The following is a 20,515-nucleotide window of genomic DNA, read 5'->3' on the forward strand; positions in this document are numbered from 1 at the left end:
CTCATCGAAATATTCATTTCCGACCCTATAGAGTATATATATTCTTGATCAGGATAAAATTCTAAGACGATCTAGCCATGTCCGTCCGTCTGTTGTAATCACGCTATCTTCTGAAGGAATTGACATAGGGTGCTGAAATTTTGCATGGATTTGTCTTTTGCCTGCAGTTCGAAGATATGGGTCCACGTTTAGGCATAGCTCCCATATTTTATATTAAAATAGTTATCCGATTTTTCCGCGTTTTGGGTTTGGTTCTAACACTCTGTTGTAATCATTTCACCAATGGTGGAGGGTATCCAAAGTTCGGCTAGGCCGAACTTAACGCTTTTTCACTTGTTATTTTTTATTATTGTTTTATTTTCCAACATTAATGACTTTCAATTGACAATAGCTATTAAACATAAATACCCCACAAAATATACATTTTTATAAATATGGCAATACCGTTTACCTAATTATATGCTCATTACAAAAACAAAGCTCTCTTCTTCTCATCTATGCAATTGTCAGCAACGTTCGTTGATATTCAAAACAATCGGCGTCAACGCAATGATTGTGTTCGAACAGTTAACGCCGTCTCTCTCAATGTTTACTACTCTCGCACACTCTACCGCTCATAGCAACTTAACATCATTTTATTTTGCTTTATTTTTTCTTTGTATTATCAGCTGACTCACTTCGGTTCAGTCAGATACATTTCCGACACAGTTCGGTGTTGAAATTTTGAACAAAAAAAACCTTTGATATTCTTTCTATTTTATTCCAGCTCTTCAGTCTTACTACGCGTTGTGAGCTGTGTGGTTGGTGTCGGCATTTTAACCGCGATTGTAACGCTTATCTGGTACTACATGGGTTGGACATTCGGATTACCTGCCCTCCTCGTCGCCTTGTTGGTGATATTGCTCACCAAACCGGGCTGGCGATGGTTTTACATAGCCGGTGCAACAGCTAAACGAGATCTTACGTGAGTTTTACAAAAAAAAAAACACAAACAAAATTTCGATATTTAAAAAAAGTTTTTTTGTTGTAAAAACCAAGTAACAGACAATGAAAAAAAAGAAATACGATGTTATTTTGAAAGATCTAAACAATGTTTAGATGATTAGTGGTGGTAGTCGGTTGGTCGTTCGTGGTGGTTGGTTGCATTGGCATCTGCCTGTTACAAATGTTTATCCCGTAATGGGAACACACATGTGTTGTTGTTGTGATTGGATATGTGATTGTATGCGTGTGTGTGCGTGTGTTAAGGTTCATCGTTTATTATAATTGCTGATTTATTTATTTTTCTACTTTGCCTTAATCGTAGACTTTGTCAATGAATTTTTGTTTTATACCTACTTTGACGTTAGTTCGTTTTAAAAAGAAATAACAACAACAATGACAATAAGTGCTAATGTGATGAAGAAGAAACAGCAAAATAAAACATTTCCGAGTTTACTTAAAATATATTTTAAAATGCAAACTTCGAACTGGCAGTGCTAATGAAAAAACTCAAAATAAACCAGAAAAAAAAATAAACCAGAAATTAATTTCGTCGTTCAATGAAAACAACTTGTTTGCCGCGTCTTTGTTTACTTTGCTTCTTCTTCTTTATATTCTGTGTCATTAATACGCCAAAAAACTGAAAAAATATGTTTATCAAAGTCTCAGCTTGATCTTCATTCCCTCGGTCACGCACTCTAACCTTGTAAACCACAATATCATTTGAATATATATTTTTTGAAATACAACAACAAAATAACTGTCGCATACAATTAAATTAATTTCAAAATTTGATGCTCATCTTCCTTCTTTTTATTACAAAGAGTCATGACTTCTTTTGTTGATTTCCCACAAACAAAAAAAACTTACGCTTCACGTTTATTTACATACGCTTAGTGAAAGTTTTCTATTTCCCCATGTCGTGATAACAGAGATAATAATTAATTGTAATTACTGCTAGCATCAGCTGTTCCGTAGTAGTGGCAGTACTACTCATTGTTATCAGATGAGTAAGGTTAGTTAAAAACAAGCTGGGCGTATAACAACAATTGCATTTCTGTTATACGGGTATATGAGGGTTGTATGATAATTAAACCTTGTTTCAAACTAACACTTAATTTACACGTGCCGCTATTATTAAATTGCTGATAGGAAGTAAAACGTTTAATTAGTGGTTCTATAATGTCAATGGCCTTTAGAAAATACCAGTGTCATAAAGTTATTTTATAAAATATGAAAACAACAATCCGTTTACACGGGCCAAATTAAATTCAATATGACAACATTACAAGTATGTTTACATATAGGCTTACATTATGATAATATATTTGACGTATATATAGGGGGACAAAAACCTTTAAGATTGTTACCCGATTTCGATGCGAATTCATTTCAAGAAGCGGCGACAGTTCGATAGGAGGTTGAGATGGTTGTGTTATTGGAACACATGGTTCGAAAAGGGCACCACTATCTCCTAGCAATGTAAACTTATTTTGAGAAATGACTTGATCCTGATGTCATCTTGATCGTTTGGATTAAGAACGATCCCACTCAATTTTTCTTTTGAATTGGTGTTGATATTCCTAGACTTGGAAGAATTATGGGATGATACAAATTTTTAACTAATTCCTTTGGAAAAGAGCCTTATGGCGATTTTTGGTTGATTTTTAAATGATTCCTTTGGAAAAGAGCCTTCTGGTGATTTTTGGTTGATTCCCTTAGATTTTCGTGTATCCCCTTCTTTGTCAGGTGGTACATTTACAGATAAAGCCCGTCCCTCCACTGACATCGATCTTTGCAAATTGTTATTTATTGGCAATATGGACAATTGTTTTTATCACAATTTATATCTTCTTTTCAGACACAAAAAATACGTCTGTTCGGATTGTGAAAGTCCTTTTACATATATGATTTTAAATCGACTCGATTAACAAAATTCTGAAATACACCAGCTGATCCACTCCCTAAAAGTGGATCAGCTGATGCTTATTTGTAAACAAACTAAATTATAAATTTGCGCCTATTTCTTTGCAATTTGTAAATTAAGGGAACCCCCCCCATTCTCGATTTTTTATTTTTAAGATTTTAAATGGGCTGGTAAATGAATACCAATGCTTGTTAAGGTTTGTAACTTGGCACATATATATTTGAAGATTTAAAAAGGAAGAAAAATAATTTACCAAAATTTTTTGTTGTTGTTTTTTGGGTTCAAAGAAAAGTCCTTATTTTCGATGGCGGGCATGATAACTCCTCACTGGAACATCAATCCGAAAATTCCAACTGTGTTAGAAAGAGGACATGTCTGGCTCTCGTATGAACTAGGATTATTGACTTCGCACAACAATTAACAAAATGGCGGAACTTTGAAAATTTTTTTATGGAAAATCGCCTATTTTTTACCACAAACTAAGTTAAAAAATAAGGAAGATCTTCACCGATTGGCTTTATCCTAGTTCATACGAGAGCTACACACTCCCAGAGAAACGTGTCAAAATTTGAAACCGATTGGATTACTAGTTTTTGAGTTATCGTGCCCGCCATTCGTTTTGAGAAAAACGCGTTTAAAGTTTGAGAAGCCCTTTAGCCGTCACTTGATGCTGACACAATAAATCGGCTATATCTTCAAGAGTTCTTGAGATTTTTACTTGAAATTTTGTAGGAACATTCTAGAATTAGAGTAGATTCGAATTAAATCAAAAAAAATTTTGACACCGAGAATGGGGGGGGGGGGGGTCCCCTTAAAAAAAAATAAAACAATGGAAATGTTTTTGCAATGCTGTGATCGTTTGGAAAGTAAAAAATCACATTTTTTAATTTTTTTGCAAATTTTGGTTCATTGTGAGCGAGTTGTATTTTTTGCTACAAAACCCGCGTTGTATCATTATTTGAAATAAGCCCTGCCGCAAGATGAATTAAATGTTTATGGTAAATCATGGTAAATTTATTCTGATTAAGAAAATACACCCTGATTTGATCTTTTATAATGATCAAATGTTATATGTAAACCCGCTTTATGTCAAATAATAATTTACGTAAAACCTTTTCGGTGTATATGCAATCTAAAACTCCATGTACATTAGAACTATTTACCGCGTTAACCAACTTTATGAGGATGTATTTGGCATATATACAATGGAATTGAAAATTTATACCCACTGGGTTAACGAAATCCGGTACAATGTCAACGTATTATAATAGCGTATTTATTTATTTGATGTGGGTTTACAAAATCCTGAAAATGAATTAAAGATTATTTACACTGACTTCGGAATAATGACAGCTGATATTTTTTTTACATAAACACCACAACAATTGTTTTCATAAAAAGCACTTTCGCTAATGTTCACGGCTATAATTTTTAATACAGGCGGAAGTAAAGATGATTACAAAAATATAACGATTAAGAGTGAGTAAATTTTTTCCAGAGTCTCTAACAATCTACTTCATTTCCCCTACCGGAATAATAATAATATTTGCAGGCTCTGGTGTTAATTTTAAATGAAAATTTTATCTAGATTTCCGTTCACGTTTTTTGTGTTTATTTGTCCCTAGTTCAATCTTTTTTTGTGTTTCGTGGGTAGAGTCGTGTTTAGACTATAACTTTACCGTAATAATGAGTATTAATGTGCATTTAGATTTACGAAATCCAATCGATCACAAATGTTAATTCCATAGCGTATACGTCAAATATAATCCACTGGATTTGTGAACATGATTAAGGAGACGCTATGGAATTTGAAATCTAGTGGATTTAGTAGTCTAAACGCGCTCTTATCTCAATTTAATTTTTGAAACGAGCTGTAAAATTTATTATTTATCCAAAAATTTTCAATAATTGCAACGATGTACACATGTCTTCTGTTTACATTTATAATTCACAAAAGATGCCTAACAAAAAAATTGCAAGAGCTGAAAATTTGATGTTTTTGTTCAATTTATAATGAATATTACTATATTTAAAAACAATATATGTTTTCATGCATGGTTTTTTATGGAATGTTTTTTTTATTTTATCCCAATTCTTATTCAAATTATGAAATATTCATCAGTGCCAAAGATATTATAAAACCAGTGAAATGTCAGCTGACTGGCAACATTATTGGTATCTTCCCGTACTGCAAGAATCTACTATTTTTTACTCCAATAACGCTTTTTTCCTTTATGATATCGAAGAAAATAGTAAAATCGAGTAGATTCTTGCAGTACGGGAACAGACAATATATCATTTTTGTACCAGCCCATTGCATAATTATACAAGGTAGTCTCATGCAGTCATATGTTTCAATTTTTTTTTTTTCATAAATTTGCCTTTGACTGAATTCAGCTTTCCAAATTTAAATAAAAATGTACGCATATCATGTGTTCAGTGGCAAAAATTGTTAAATGATTAATATTCATAAATATTTTGAAGTTACCAGCTTCTAAAACTTATAAATATAAGATGTAACAACCATGGTTAAATCTTGAGAGCAATGCTCAGCTTTAGAAAATATATTTTGTTTAATTTATTGAAAATATGCCAATCGTCATACGTAAAATGTTATGGAATTTAATTTTCATATTATTTAAAATTCATAGATGAGTTCCAAATTAAAAAGAGTTGCCGTCATAAAATTTTCAAATGAGACTACCTTCAGTAATTATTTCATGGTACCAGCCTAAAGGAGCGTTTAGAAAGTAGCTTTATTCTTAGTTAACTTTTCAAAATTGTTTCCTAACAAAAAATTACAAAAGTGGAAAATGTTTTTAATTTATAATGACTATTACTGTTTAAGCAAGAATTGCTATTTAAAATAGTTAAATAGTTAGCCTTTGATTTGAAAGGCCATAGCCGTTGAAATCTGTTCACTCCCTTTTATTACATCCTTGTAATAGTATGAGACTGACAGATTTCAACGGCCTTTTGTTTACATTTTGCTTTTGCGCCACCTTTAGGCATCTTTATGTCAAACATTGTTATTATTACTACTTGAGTACTTTCGTCGTTACTGACTGGCTACACACACATCTTGTTGTGAACACTTAGGCTTAAATAGTAAGCTGCGCACATATCGTTGTGCTAAAGGTAATATAGTTTACCAACAATAAATATCGGCATTGGTCGAACCTTTTATTAATAAAACTATTGTGTTTTTATTTATTTCTCTTTATTTTTGCTCACGAGTACGCATTGGACGTACTGACTCAATTGGAGAATCTGTTACACTGTACCTGCCAACCACCCAAGTCCCTATAGTGCGGACTTAACAATTACTATATTTTAAAACAATATATATTTTTATGATTTTTCATCGTATAGAGAACAATTCTCATTAGAATTATGATTGTCACAGAAATTATGAAACCAGTGAATTGTGTATGTACACGTAAACAAATAACAGCTGGCTGTCAAATTTACATCATTTTCAGGCTAGTTTAGCCATGTTGGATGTAGATGGCATAGTCTAAATACACCTTTAGATTATTGCTAAGTTCCAGAACCTGTAAAAAACTTCTATAAATCCAAATTATTGTCGATTTTCCGTTTATAAATCTAATAGGTTGGCAGTTTTTTTAGTACGGGAACAGATCATACATTTACATGAAACGTATTTATAATAAATGACACATAAAAATTCTCATCTAAACATATTTAAAACTAAGTTAAAAAGGTCCGTTTTATAGTACGTTTACATTGTCAATTCCTTTACATATATGTATGTCAAATCTTCAGAATGTTGGCTAACGCGGTAAAAAGTTCTAATGTACATGCCGTTTTATTATATTAAAAGTATTTATGGTAAAAATTATTTCCTTAGATTTTTTCCAAACAGTATACGGCAAAAAAAATATTTTTTAAGCACACTGCCATAATAAAATATGCCGATATATTTACATCAAACTTGTTTTAATAAAACGCAGTATTTACATTGCCAATTTTATTGACGTCTGGTTGATGTTGCTTAAAATGTCCACATTGCTTGATTCTCTTATTAATTTTAACGTTATGTTATTCTTATTGATAGGCGTCTCAAGGCCTTTTCTGATTTCGTTAACACAAGAATGGACCTCATTCTGTATTGGTCTTATAAGAATGCAAAAACAAATCTTTTTATACAATTTTACATTAACTTCATCATAGTAGTTTTTGAATTCTTATTTCAATATTTTTGGTATGGTAAATATCAATCGGTGGTATGATGAAACTGGTTTTTAAGTTTGGACAAACTAAACATAGGTAAATAACTCAAAACAACTTGTTTGGTTTTATGCTGCACTTTATTGTGTAGAAACGGCCTTGAATGGCAAACGATTTCTTGTCTCGATTGTTTTTGTAATTAGAGTTTAAAATTTTAAGACCGTGCTGAAGATTTTTCTAGATATAAAGACACACTCAAAAGCGACTAAAATCAATAATTCAGCAGAAACAAACGGTACAAATAAAACAAATGAAACTCGTGTGTTTTTGGGAACCGGTTTTTCAGATATTTATACTTTGTTTAATACTTATTGAAATTCATATACAAATTGTAGTCATAAAACTCTAGACGCTCTCAAAAATATAAGATTTTTTTTTTTTTTTTTGAAAATTCCCATTCATCTTTTTACGTTTTACAATTCCTTTCAATTTAGCTGATTTTTCTACATTGCATATTCATGAATATACTAATTATGATCTGTATCTGTCTGTCTAATTGACAATTGAGCATGGGAATAGAACACAGAGGGTAGGTGTTCAATTATGTACGGGATTTTTTGTTCAATAATGTAATTTATATTTAGAACAAATAACAATTGCGTATTTTCTAAGAATTCATATTGGTGTAAACTAGTTATAATTAAATATAGAACACAAATAAATTGTAAATAATTAGTAAATAGTTGTATTCCCGAACCTGCAATATAGTACTATATAGGCGTTCTCTTCTCCTTTTTGCTACAACAGAAATTTAGCATAGAACCGCATATACATTACAATTTTTACCGGGTTAGCCTTCTTTATGAGGATTTATTTGATATACAGTACAATATAAACGTACTATAGCACAAATAGTAAATATAGGAATTGCCAGGGATAACTAGATCGAAGATCTACAGGATATAATAATCCGTAACAATGTGTAAACGTACTATTACTTCCAGATTTTTTAAGTGATTTGTTTCCCATTTTATTAACCTATGAGAATAGTCCATTTAGAGCAGCTGATGACTCGATGAACTGTCAAAGTGCGTAATTTCTACTTGAATTCGATGTGCAATGTTGCCAACCATGTGAAATATTATAAGAAAAAAATTGACATATGGCCGAGACAAAAACAAAGGTTTTTGTTGTGATACATCATCACCTTATTATTGCATCATGAGTGAATGTAGAAATTGTCAGGGATAACTAGATCGAAATAAAAACTTTAACGTTTGCGCTTCAACGAACGGCCTCTATGAGGATTTATTTTACATACATGTAATGGATTTGCAATTTAGATCTACTGGATATAATAAATCTGATAGAATGTAAACGTACTATTATTCCAGATTATTTGTAAGTGATTTGTTTCCTATTTCATTAACGTATGAACATGGTACAATATATAGGTAGTCCAGTAAGAGCAGCTGATGACTCGATGAACTGTCAAAGTGCCTAATTTCTACTTGAATTCGATGTGCAATGTTGCCAACCATGTGAAATATTATAAGGATAAGGATATTATATATTATAAGAGACAAAATCAAAGTATTTTTTTTTTTTTTTGAAGTTATATGGTACAAATACAACTCTGATTTCTCGACACTATTAACATTGGGCAATTAATATACTGCTCCATCTCTTGTAAACCCAATGTTGAAAGTCAAATAATCAGACTCTCTAAACTATCCAAGGACAAATTACAAAATTATTCACAAAATTTTGAAATTCTTTATTTTCAACTCTATTCAAAGTTCTTTAAAACGATCTTACATGAAAAAATATTTTGATTACTGGTTTTGTGACACACATTCAACTTTCTATAAATGGAAACCTTGCTGAAATAGCTAGTCATATTATTATGTTGCTATTTTTTTTTTTGCCACACATGAAACTCAAATTTTCTAAATTAACAATTAATAGTTTTGTGTGTGGTTTTCCGTTCACGGAGCGTGTACAACAACAAACGTTAATCGTGTTGTTAATCAACGTTTTGCATGGTTAATGTTGATTTAAAAAATATATATTCATCAGAATTTCATAGAATTAAGTACTAAGAAACAAAATTCAATAGCAATCTTATCAATGTGTATGTTCGGACACTTGACTTCCAAAAAACAAAAAAAGAACACAGAAAACGAAATCGAAATTTATGCTAATCGCACAAAGGTCAAAATTAAATATTTGTATAAAAACGAGGTGTTGAACATATTTAAAGTGATATTTTAATGAAAATCAATTATGTATTTAACAAGCAAATACCCATAATTCATTCTGCATAAAATGACATATATATTTCTCGAACTGTCAAAATCGTTTCTACCGTACATGTTTTAACAAAAAAATATGGAAGAGAAGTTCGTCAAAACTAGATGACAAACTTTCGAATAAGAATTTTTCGAGCAAAAATAAAATAATCTCTGTTGTAGAACCAGCAAGAATCCACTAAAACGGCATATACATTATCACTTTTTATCGGGTTAACCTACTTTATAAGGATTTATTTGACATATATGCAAAGGAATTAACAATTGAAACCCACTGTGTTAACGAAAACTGGTTACATGAAAACGTACTATAATTTCCTTTTAATAAAGTTCTGAAAACCTGTATTATTCGGCATAATTAACAGTTCAAGCATGATGCAATAATATAATGATGTATCAAAACAAAAACAACTGTTTTGTATCCGACCATCTGTCAAATTTTATCTAATAATATTTCTCATGGTTGGCAACATTGCACATTGAATTCAAGTAGAATTTACCCATTTTGACAGTTAATCGAGACATCAGCTGCTCTAAATGGACTATCTATTTATTGTGCCATGGTATAAACTATGCACTTTGACAGTTAATGGAGTTCCAATTTATTGTGCCATGAGTTCATGCAACACTGGTTTTTGCACACAAATCATACTACATTTAGGCTATAGCTTTTATCGTGATAATGTACATATCTTATCTCGATTTACATATAATAATATGTCAATTTGCTGCAAATCCTATGCTAAATCGAGATATTTCAAGGACAGTTCGGCTTTGCACCATAAAAAGTTTTATGCTTCAAAATTCGTTGAAATTCAACATTTCAAAATCGCTCTCAGAGTATCAAAAAATTTCAAAAATTCGTGAACGCAAATCTAGTAAATATGCCAAAATTAGATCGCAATACTTCAAAATTAAAATAATTTCAGTTTTCTTAAATTTGGTTCAATGTTTTACCAGTTTTGTGGGTTCAGGAACGGTTTTCGAGTAAAAAGTTGCAAAACTTGTAAAATTAGTAGATTCTTTTCGGTTCTGGAACGAAACTATTGATTTGAAAAATTGCCACAGAAATTATGAAAATATGTATCTATACGTAAACAAACAACAGCTGATTGTCGTCTTTATATTATTTTAATACAAATCTAAACAACTATGATTTTGTAACTCGCTTTAAAGCTTTGGTTTCATGTGGACTTTAGCTGAAAAAAAAAATTAAAAAAAGAACTTAAAACAAAACATATAAATATTTATGATCAACTCTGGATTCATATATTCTTATGAAAAAAGTTGTCATTTTTGTAAACGGAATGTAATGATACATTTACATCGAACGTGTTTTATTTATTTTAAATATTTACAAAGGAACTTTAGTATAATCTCCATTTTGTACTACAAAAACAATTTTTCTTTTTTATTGAAAAGAATAATACAAATTAGTAGACTCTTCTAGTACGGGAAAAGGTCATCCATCTTGTTGAAAAGGTCATCCATGGAGACCAGTTGGATATGACTCTCACGTTTACTCTAAATTTTTATATTAAATATAAGCTATACAACATTTTTTTGCTTCTGGGCAACATTGGGAAAGACCATATGATTTATCTACTCAAAATCATCTACAATAAAATCTAATACATCTAACATGTTTTATGGAAAATCATTTATTAGGCCATATTCAAATAAATGGCAATTTAGATGAAGAACAAATAATGATTTGGCATAAACCACACATAAAGTTATAGTGCGTTTATATCATAGTTTTTTCCTCTTTTATCAACATTTAGTTGCAAATTCATTCAAATTTATTTAATTTTTCCATACAAATGTAATGGACTCCATTAACGAAATCCTGAAATACGCCCTAATGTTTACATGATCTAAATGTCGATCAGCTGATCTTTCTTAGTATATATACAAAATTATTAATTAGTACCAACAATAATTGTTTGCAATTTAAGAGTGAAAAGAAAAATTACTACAATGAACATTTTTTGCAATGCTGTGATCATTTGGAAAGTAAAAACGTCACCTAAAAACAAAATATTCTATAAATAATTTTTGTTTTCCTTTGATTTTTCATTTTTGCATTTGACGATCATTAAATAAAAATGCAAACATGTGAAAACAGTTGCAAATTTTGGTACATTTTAAGAGGGTTGTATTTTTTTCGTACAAAAATCGCGTTGAATCTTATTGGTATCATGATTTAAAATAAACCCTGCCGCACGATGATTTAAATTTTTATAATAAATCATGGTAAATTCAGCGTGTTATAAAAAATGAACCCTGATTCAGCCTTTAATTGAACACAACTTGATGTTCATGCCCTTCAATAATATTTCCCCCATGTATTAATATTTGCAAAAGTTTTTTTATTTTAAGTAATAAATCAGCTGATTTCAAAGTGATGCCAAATTTTATTACTCTGAACATACTAAAAATAAAACTATATTCACACAACATAAAAACACTCAAAGATTTCCTTTCCTTGCTAGCAGTTCATAGCAAAGTTCAAAATACCACAGTCCGATAACATTAACTATATACATAGATAGGAAACCCATGTGGGGTTTACTATGCGCTACTGCATTTCTAAATATGATTTGAAAAAAATAATGAAACGCTTGATTTATGACATATTTTTTATATTTATCTTATCATTAAATAACAAATCCATAATCAACAAACACACAATGTATATTGTGTTATGTTGTTTTTTTTTCAGTTATATTGAAAAGTTCATTTCAAGAATTAACTAACAATTTAATGGCCTTTATACTTTCTCTGGATTTGTACAGTTACATTTGGAGCGTGATAAAGAAATATCGGCTATGAAATCGATTAAAGATATGCTTGGAAATCACTCGAAAATCAAAATTAAATAACTGATTATTTTTTGTTATTTCACTCGATTATTTTTAGATTATTTTGTTAAAATGCGGTGATAATAATTTAATTTTGCTACCAAGGGTAAAATATTTGATCAAATTGAAAAAAGGGGAAAATGCGTTCCATTTTAAACAATTTTACTACTACTAACTTTCCTGAGTTTTTTTATGATTTGATCAATAGCTAGCCCTTATTGCCTTTGAAAATATGGTAAACAGTGTTCTATCAGAGTTGTATTGGAAAACAAAACATCCTATGTAAAGCATACGTAACGTTCACTTTATTTATTTTGAATAATATTGAATTAAAGAAAAATTATAATATTAAATTTTTCTTAAAAACGATTGTTATATTTCATCCTGGATAAAAAGATTCAAAAAATGAACAAATTTGATTTTGATATTCCTTTATAATTTTGCATTTGATATAACGAAACTTAAAGAGGGATCATTATGCACTAATAAGGGGATGCAGCAAAACAAAACGTTTTGTTTTTGTCTCGACCATCTGTCAAAATTTTCCTTATAATATTTAATATGGTTGGCAACATTGCACATCGAATTCAAGTACCCTTTGACATACAATCATAAAATGGACTACCTATTTATTGTGCCATAAGAGGGATGCTTGAAATCCTCGTATGTGGCGCCCCCTTTATTCTAAAAAAAAGCTTTAATGTAAACATATCTTACACGATTATTATTTGGCTACATAATTAAACTTTCGAACTTCACAAAAATAAATTATGAAATATAGCAATCAAGACTAATTTTAAATACTCCCAAAAATGTTCAAATATTTAAGCCCTCCTTTTAAATTTATTATTCATAACGAGTATGTTCCCCCTACCCGATGACTCAAATTATTAATTGTACACAATGAAGCTTATTAAGTAAAAACCAAAATTCATTTTATTTTTAATTGTTAATACACATTTAACATGTTTAATGAACTTTTAAAGACAATTAAAAAGGTGAATGTACATATAGACGAGTTCTTCATAAGCAAATGTACGTAAATTGCAACAATTCGGGATTAATTAATGGAATTCTATATTATGTTAACATTTGACACTGTTATTGTACCAGCGCAAATATATAAAATAATTACACAAATGCAAGATTTTAATAGAAAGACAAATACACCTAAAAATAATCTGGAATGTCAAGAAACAATTATTACGGAATGTTTATAATTTTGTAAAGAAAATCCCAAAGTATGTAACCTGGAACACTAGTTAATTTACAATGTTTTTATCACCGTACTAATGAAATACAACACTGATTTTGTAAGAAAGGGAGAAAGGAAAAATGCAAAGAAAAAATCCAATATTTCACATATAAACATTAATGTCCAAATGTACACAAAAAGTGCGGAAACCGAATATATAAATGCTAGATAAAGGCTATAGGTTATGCAATTATTTATTGTATCAAAACTATATAAAGTTGACAGTCAGCTGTTATTTGTTTACTTGCAAATTTTATTTGTTTCATTATTTTTGTGGTCACTTAAAATTAACCCTCATTTAATGCATATTAGATATGTTCCCTAACCTGCAATATAGTACAACATTGAACTATTTTTCTTCTTCAATGAAAATCTTTCTCCCCGACGGGTTGTACTACTTTTGCAATTTTTATTGAAAAGCGTTTCTTACGTAGTAAACTAGCAATAAAGGGCTAAACAGAATGTTCGCGTTGGGCGTTTTTTTGTTATCGCGTTAACGCACACATCAGCGCACATCAACTTCGAGCGTTTGTGTTATCGTTTCCTTGTAGTGTTAAATTTGAGAAAGTCAAAACGAACATGTGTTCTCTTCTTCTTTTTTGCTTTTTGCAATTTTGTCCTCGCACGTAACCCTGAGTTTACACGCGATAGGACAGTCGAAAACAATTGAGTTCATGCATTAATTGTCAAAAAATTAAAAATCATAAATGAATTCATTTATTTTAATACTGTAGTATAATATAATTTTTCAATTTCGTTAATATTCAATCCATTTCTGCCTACTTTTTTTATATTATAAAATATTAGTTTATTATAAAAAATCGTTTGTAAACTCTACGTAATATTAAATCTAGGAATTGTTAGGGAGAAAATAATTCCCTCGATATAGGAAACCTCAATATTCGTGCTTTAACAAACGACACACACATTTTATTCATTCTTGTGAGAGTAAAGAAATGGAAAGTAGTGAAAAATATTAAGAACATGCATAGGCAATGACTGTTTTATGTTTCTTATTTTAGGCTTAAGTGTATGACATATTAGAAATTATAACAATTGAAATGTTCCTGCAAAAGACTGTAATTCTGTAAATTTTGCAAATCATAAATTTTTTCTTACCAATTTTGCAAAATTCATATTAAAAAAAATAATTTTCGAATATATATATTGTTTTATTTTTAAAAACATTTATAAGTTACTATAGGCTACCTTAAATATATCGTTATTATATTCGATTTAATTACTATTTCGAGCTCAATAATAAAAATTAAATCCACTCAATATCTCGAGTTGCTTGAAATCCTATACAAGGTAGATATACAAGGTAGCCGCATCGGTGAATTTCTATAAAAAACATCGGTTGTTTTATTTTGATATGTAAAAAATATTTTGCCAAAACAAACAGATTGGCAAGATTTTTTTACACAAATTCTTGTATAAAATGTTAATACAAGTATTTCCAAACAAGCTCTTCCAAATTCGGAGATTTTCATTTATAATTTTGTTTTTTTAATTTTTTGGTTCAACATTACAGCAAAATTTTTGACATTTATTTGCACCAACAGTTGTGCCGATGCGGCTACCTTATTAAATATACCTTGTCCTATACTAAAGCGTCATAATTTAAAATACAACCCTGCTTTGACGCAAAACTAAATAATCAGTAGGTCTATTCTGTAACTGTTTAACAATATTCGACATTGTTTATTTTACAACAATTTCATTTGTTTTGTTGTTTTTACAATAACAAAAGAAAATTAAACAATATCGAATGTTGTCAAAAGTTACAGAATGTGCCTACAGGTCTTCTAAAAATATTACTATAATTTAAAATCACATATGTTCTTATACATTTTTATCAATAGCAATTCCTATCAAAATTATTAAAATATTTATTAAAAATCATATTGACACGATTAAACGGCATATACATTAGAACTTTTTACCGGGTTAACCCACTTCATGAGGATTTATTTGACATATATGCAAAGGAATTGACAATTGAAACCCACTGGGTTAACGAAATCCGGTTAAATGTAAACGTACTATTACTACGTTAGAATCAAATCAGCTGGGTTTTGCTGTTACCTTTTATAATTATACCATGGCAAAATGTGTATGTATGCGTAAACAAGTAACGGCTGACAAATCAACTTTTCAACTATCATTTTAATACTGGTCTAAACAGCTAGGATTTGGTATTCGATTTACAAAACGAATCAATTTAGAATACATAGTCTAAACGCTCCTTAAGTGTTGGACATTTCATAATAAATGTACTAAATCAACAATTGCACAAAAACGAGCAATTCATTTTAAATTTCTGCAAGTATTCTTTTCTATTTGCTTCCTCTTTCTATAATAATTTCACTACTATTGTATGTTTTTTCGTTTTATTTATTCACTAAAAAGTATCAAATTTCCCTTTTAAGTAATGTCATCTCTGAAATGAATATATAATTCATTAAACCTTGACGTGAGACCGACCAACCGATCAACAATTGGCAACGTAAACGTGGTATCAGTTTCTGTTGTTGTTGTTTGTTCGATTGTGTTTAGAACATTGTTCTTTCTGTAGGTCAGTAGTGGCTACTTAGAGTTATCTACGTATGAGATTTGAATACGTAATTTTACACTTGACCCTGAAATGTGTAGTCGGATATAAATGTTATATATGAATATATGACTCAATTAATTGAATTCAATGAATTATAAACAAAGAATTTCATTTATGTTTCACATAAAGTCAATTTCAAAACAAGTATACAAAGATTTTTTCAAATAGTAATATCACATTCCACAATACCGAGCAGTTGATTGCATGCATTTCAAACACAAATCTACAAGGCTTATTAATATCATCCAAGAAGATCAGCTGTATATCAGCTGATTCTCAAGTTTGCTGTCAAAGTCCATTAATCTGAATTTATTTCCATTGTTTTTGTTGTTAAACTAGAAAAAACAGCTGTATTTTTGGCTTTCTGGGTGATCTTATTAATAGACCTTGCCAAACCCAAACTTTGTAGGGCAGTGTTATTAGCCTTTTATGCCAATGAAATACATTTTTTGTTGCATTATTTTGTTTTTTTTTTCATTTAGCAATGATAATAATTCCGAAAAAAATACGCACACTTGCATACAAAATTGTTTTATTGTATATAAAAATAAAAAAAACCTCTAGGTTTTTTTTTTTGCACAAAATCAAAACATGGGATCATTGACTTGTCGACGACGCCGATGACAAACGTATGCACTAGATTTGCGTACACTTCCATACATACTACATTAGGCATTTATTAATTGAAACTATTACGTGATGTTTGGGTGCGTGAACACGATCCATAACCCCATATAAGTTACCGACTTTACTTCCTAGTTTTTTTTTTTAACGAAAAACATAAGTGACGATGATTTGATTTACCTTGACTTTGAAAATTTGTGTGTGTTGTGTTTGGGCTCTTTGGCGCGCATAGCCACAGTCATTAACCAAGTCACTGGCAGACAATCGGACCCATCATTATTCTGCTACTTCTTTTCTCTTCTACACGCACCAAGGCATGTCAAAGTAAGACAATAATACACTCAGTCATTCGGTCGCTCGGTCAACTCGGAAGCATAGAGAGTCACACAAAAACCTCATTAATATGCCCATGGCGAAGTCGTTCGAAAACATGCTTTCAATTTAAATTTCAGTTTCGTTTGTTTTTAGTGTGTGTGATATTAGTCGTTAAATGCCAATGTGATTAAATCAAATTTATGAAATGGTTAATAATCATAATAAAAATAATTCTAGAACCTTTCTATGTAACTTATATCACAAAAATGCTATAGATTTGCTTATCATTTGATAAATTGACGCTTTGTAATATATGAATAAATGATACAAGTTTATGTTATAGGTTAAGTGTATGGTATGTTTTTTTTTTTTTGCCTATAGATCCCTACCATGTTTTGTTTATCGCAATGACGGAATAGTTATATGTAAATAATAAATAAATCTCATAAATTCACTTTACTGGTTGATAAATTTGTTATTTACACACTCACACACAAATCCGTATGACCTTGAACCATTAATGGAATATAAATTTATTATATGTATTTGATTTGTTCCCGTACTTTTTTTAATAATAAACACGGGAAAAAGAAAAATGTGAAAATAGCTTTGACAGTTCAAATTAAAACCTCATTGTCAAAAATTAAAAATTTTTATTAAAATCAATTTGACTGTAGAAATGAAAGTAAAGGCGCGTTTACACCATAGATTTTATCTTGATAATGTCCAAAAGATCAAATCGAAAATTAATTTATATCCAACTCAATTTATAAAATCAATTTGCTCGAAACCTGACAAAAACAATACTGCTTTGGCACAATAAATATGTAGTCCATTATAAAAAAATTAAAATATGTTTATTTTTTATAATTTATAATGAATATTACATGGTATAATAAGGAAAGTAGTCTCGTGCACTCGCATGTTCAAAATGTTTTTCTTGCTGTATCTTCATTGCTGATGGCAAAATAAAACAATTTTTCACACTTTGATAATTTCGAAAAGATCGAAAAAAGGAAAATTAATTATATGATTCTGGATTTGAGTCATTCAGTGAGGACTCAATTTACATATCCAGAATCATATATCGCTTTTTTAACGTGAAAAGGCAAAAAGTCCACTTTTTCAAAAAATTGAGATTTTTATACAGACATGTTCTATAAGTAAAAATACATCGATTTAAACATATACGATTTTTAATCGACTTGATTCACGAAATCCCGAAATACACACTAATTGTTTACACATACCTTTAATCATGATCTAAATGCCGATCAGCTGATGTTTCTTAGTATACATACAAAACGATTATTTTGCGTCAAAAATATTTGTTTGCAATTTGAAAATGAAATAAAAGATGCTGTGATCGTTTGGAAAGTAAAAAAAGGAAAAAATCTATAAATAATTTTTATTTTTTTTTATTTTTCATTTTTGTATTTGGCAACGGTTAAATTTAAAAACAAACAACATATGAAAATAGTTGCAAATTTTGGTACAGTGTGGTCTTTCGTACAAAAACCGCGTTGCATCTCATTAGCATCATATTTTCGGTCCTGTAAATCCGCTTTAAATAAATTATTATATTATTTCAATATTTTATGATATGCCATTCATCGTACGTAAATGGTTACGGGTTCAAATACAAATTTTATTGGAAAATGACAAAATCAAATACAGAGTTGCTGGGGTTGCCATCATCGATTTAGCAAATGAGACGACGTTTAATAATTATGCCATATGAATATTACGATAATTTAAAATAAAAAATGGTGGTATACATTTTTCACCTTATGAAGAGCATTTCCGATCAAAATTTAAAAAAAAAAAAATCCCACAAAAATTATAAGACCAGGGTGTATACGTAAACAAGTAACAGCTGACAAATAAACTTTATATATTTTATTTATATTAAGTCGATTCAGAGGGCATAGTATCTGCAAGAAATTACTATGTTATGGATAAGAGTTATGGATTGAAAAAATACCAAATAAAAACAAGAATCTGCTGTGTATATTTATTTTATATTTGACAGAATAAGCTACTACCTACATAGTTGCATTTTTGTTATTCACCTCATGTTATCCTACCTTATTGTATTATAATCTCAATAAACAAACATGAATAGATTAAACAAAGTTTTATGTTTTCAATATAAAGTTAACATAATTGTTCGTGTCACAAAAAAAAAACTATCAATAAGGCCAAAACGTAAGGCCTTTGCTTCGATGAAGTAAACGCTAATTTTTCTCAAGATTATATATTATTTTTTTCTTTAAATTATCTGTCAAATCAAAAATCAAAATCCAGGGTTTATTGAAATTTATATTTCATGAATTGATTCGAATTGGACTTTCCAATGACACATTTTATTTCAACATGTCTGATGTAAAAGCGGATTTACATATAACTTTTGATCATGATTAAAGGCTGAATCAGGGTTTATTTTCTTAATCAGGCTAAATTTACCATGATTTACCACACAAATTTAAATCATCGTGCAACAGGATTTATTTTAAATCATGATCGAAATCATGATACTACTGAGATGCAACGCGGGTTTTGTACGAAAAAATACAACTCTCTCACAATGTACCAAAATTTGCAACTGTTTTTACATGCCGTTTGTTTTTAAATTTATCGGCTGACAAATACAAAAATGACAGATCAAAGGAAAATAAAAATTAATTATAGAATTTTTGTGTTTTTATGTGTTTTTTTTTACTTTCCAAACGATCACAGTATTGCAAAAACATTCCCATTGTGGTAATTCTTCTATTCTTTTACAAATTGCAAACAAATATTTTTGGCGCAAATTAATAATTTTGTATGTATACTAACAAACATCAGCCGATTGGCATTTAGAACATGATTAAGGGTATGTGTAAACAATTAGGGTGTATTTCTGGATTTCGTTAATCGAGTCGATTTAAAATCGTATATGTAAATGTACCTTAACCTAACCTAAACCTGTTGTGTTTTATTTACTAAAAGCGGACATATAACATTTAATCCTGATTAATGTAATGTAAACGTACTATAAAATTAAATTTGAATGGATTATGCAACTAATAGTACGTTTGCGTTGTACCGAATTTCGTTAACCCACTGTGCGTTGGTTATGAAGTGCGTTGACCCGGTAAAAAGTTCTAATGTAAATGTCGTTTAAATCTTGACAAAAAATGTTAACTCGAATATAAACACACTATAACTTTAAGTGTGGTTTATGCCAAATCATTATTTGTTCTTTATTCATATTCAAATCAAATTTTGAATATGGTCTAATTAGATATCATTTTAGATGGCTGTCAGCTGATTTTTGTTTACATCTACTCACAATCATATGGTCTCTGCCCATACTGCAAGAATCTACTAATTTGCACTATTTTTATCATTAATAATTTGTAATTTCTTTGTATATATATATATATA

At 29.7% G+C, this 20,515-nt stretch overlaps 1 protein-coding gene across 1 annotated transcript in view; it reads left to right on the plus strand.

Annotated features, from left to right (window-relative positions):
- The window catches only part of LOC133338839 (long-chain fatty acid transport protein 4), an 89,514-nt gene that overhangs the window by 58,977 nt on the left and 10,022 nt on the right, over window positions 1-20,515 (plus strand). Inside the window, exon 3 of the mRNA XM_061546949.1 lies at window positions 767-964. Coding sequence (XP_061402933.1) covers window positions 849-964 — 116 coding nt within the window. The 5' untranslated portion in view covers window positions 767-848. The remainder of the gene's footprint in view (window positions 1-766; window positions 965-20,515) is intronic.

The sequence above is a fragment of the Musca vetustissima genome, unplaced genomic scaffold, assembly GCF_032173495.1.
Source record: "Musca vetustissima isolate MV318-11 ecotype Yass unplaced genomic scaffold, APGP_CSIRO_Mvet_v1 utg278, whole genome shotgun sequence".
NCBI lineage: Eukaryota > Metazoa > Arthropoda > Insecta > Diptera > Muscidae > Musca > Musca vetustissima.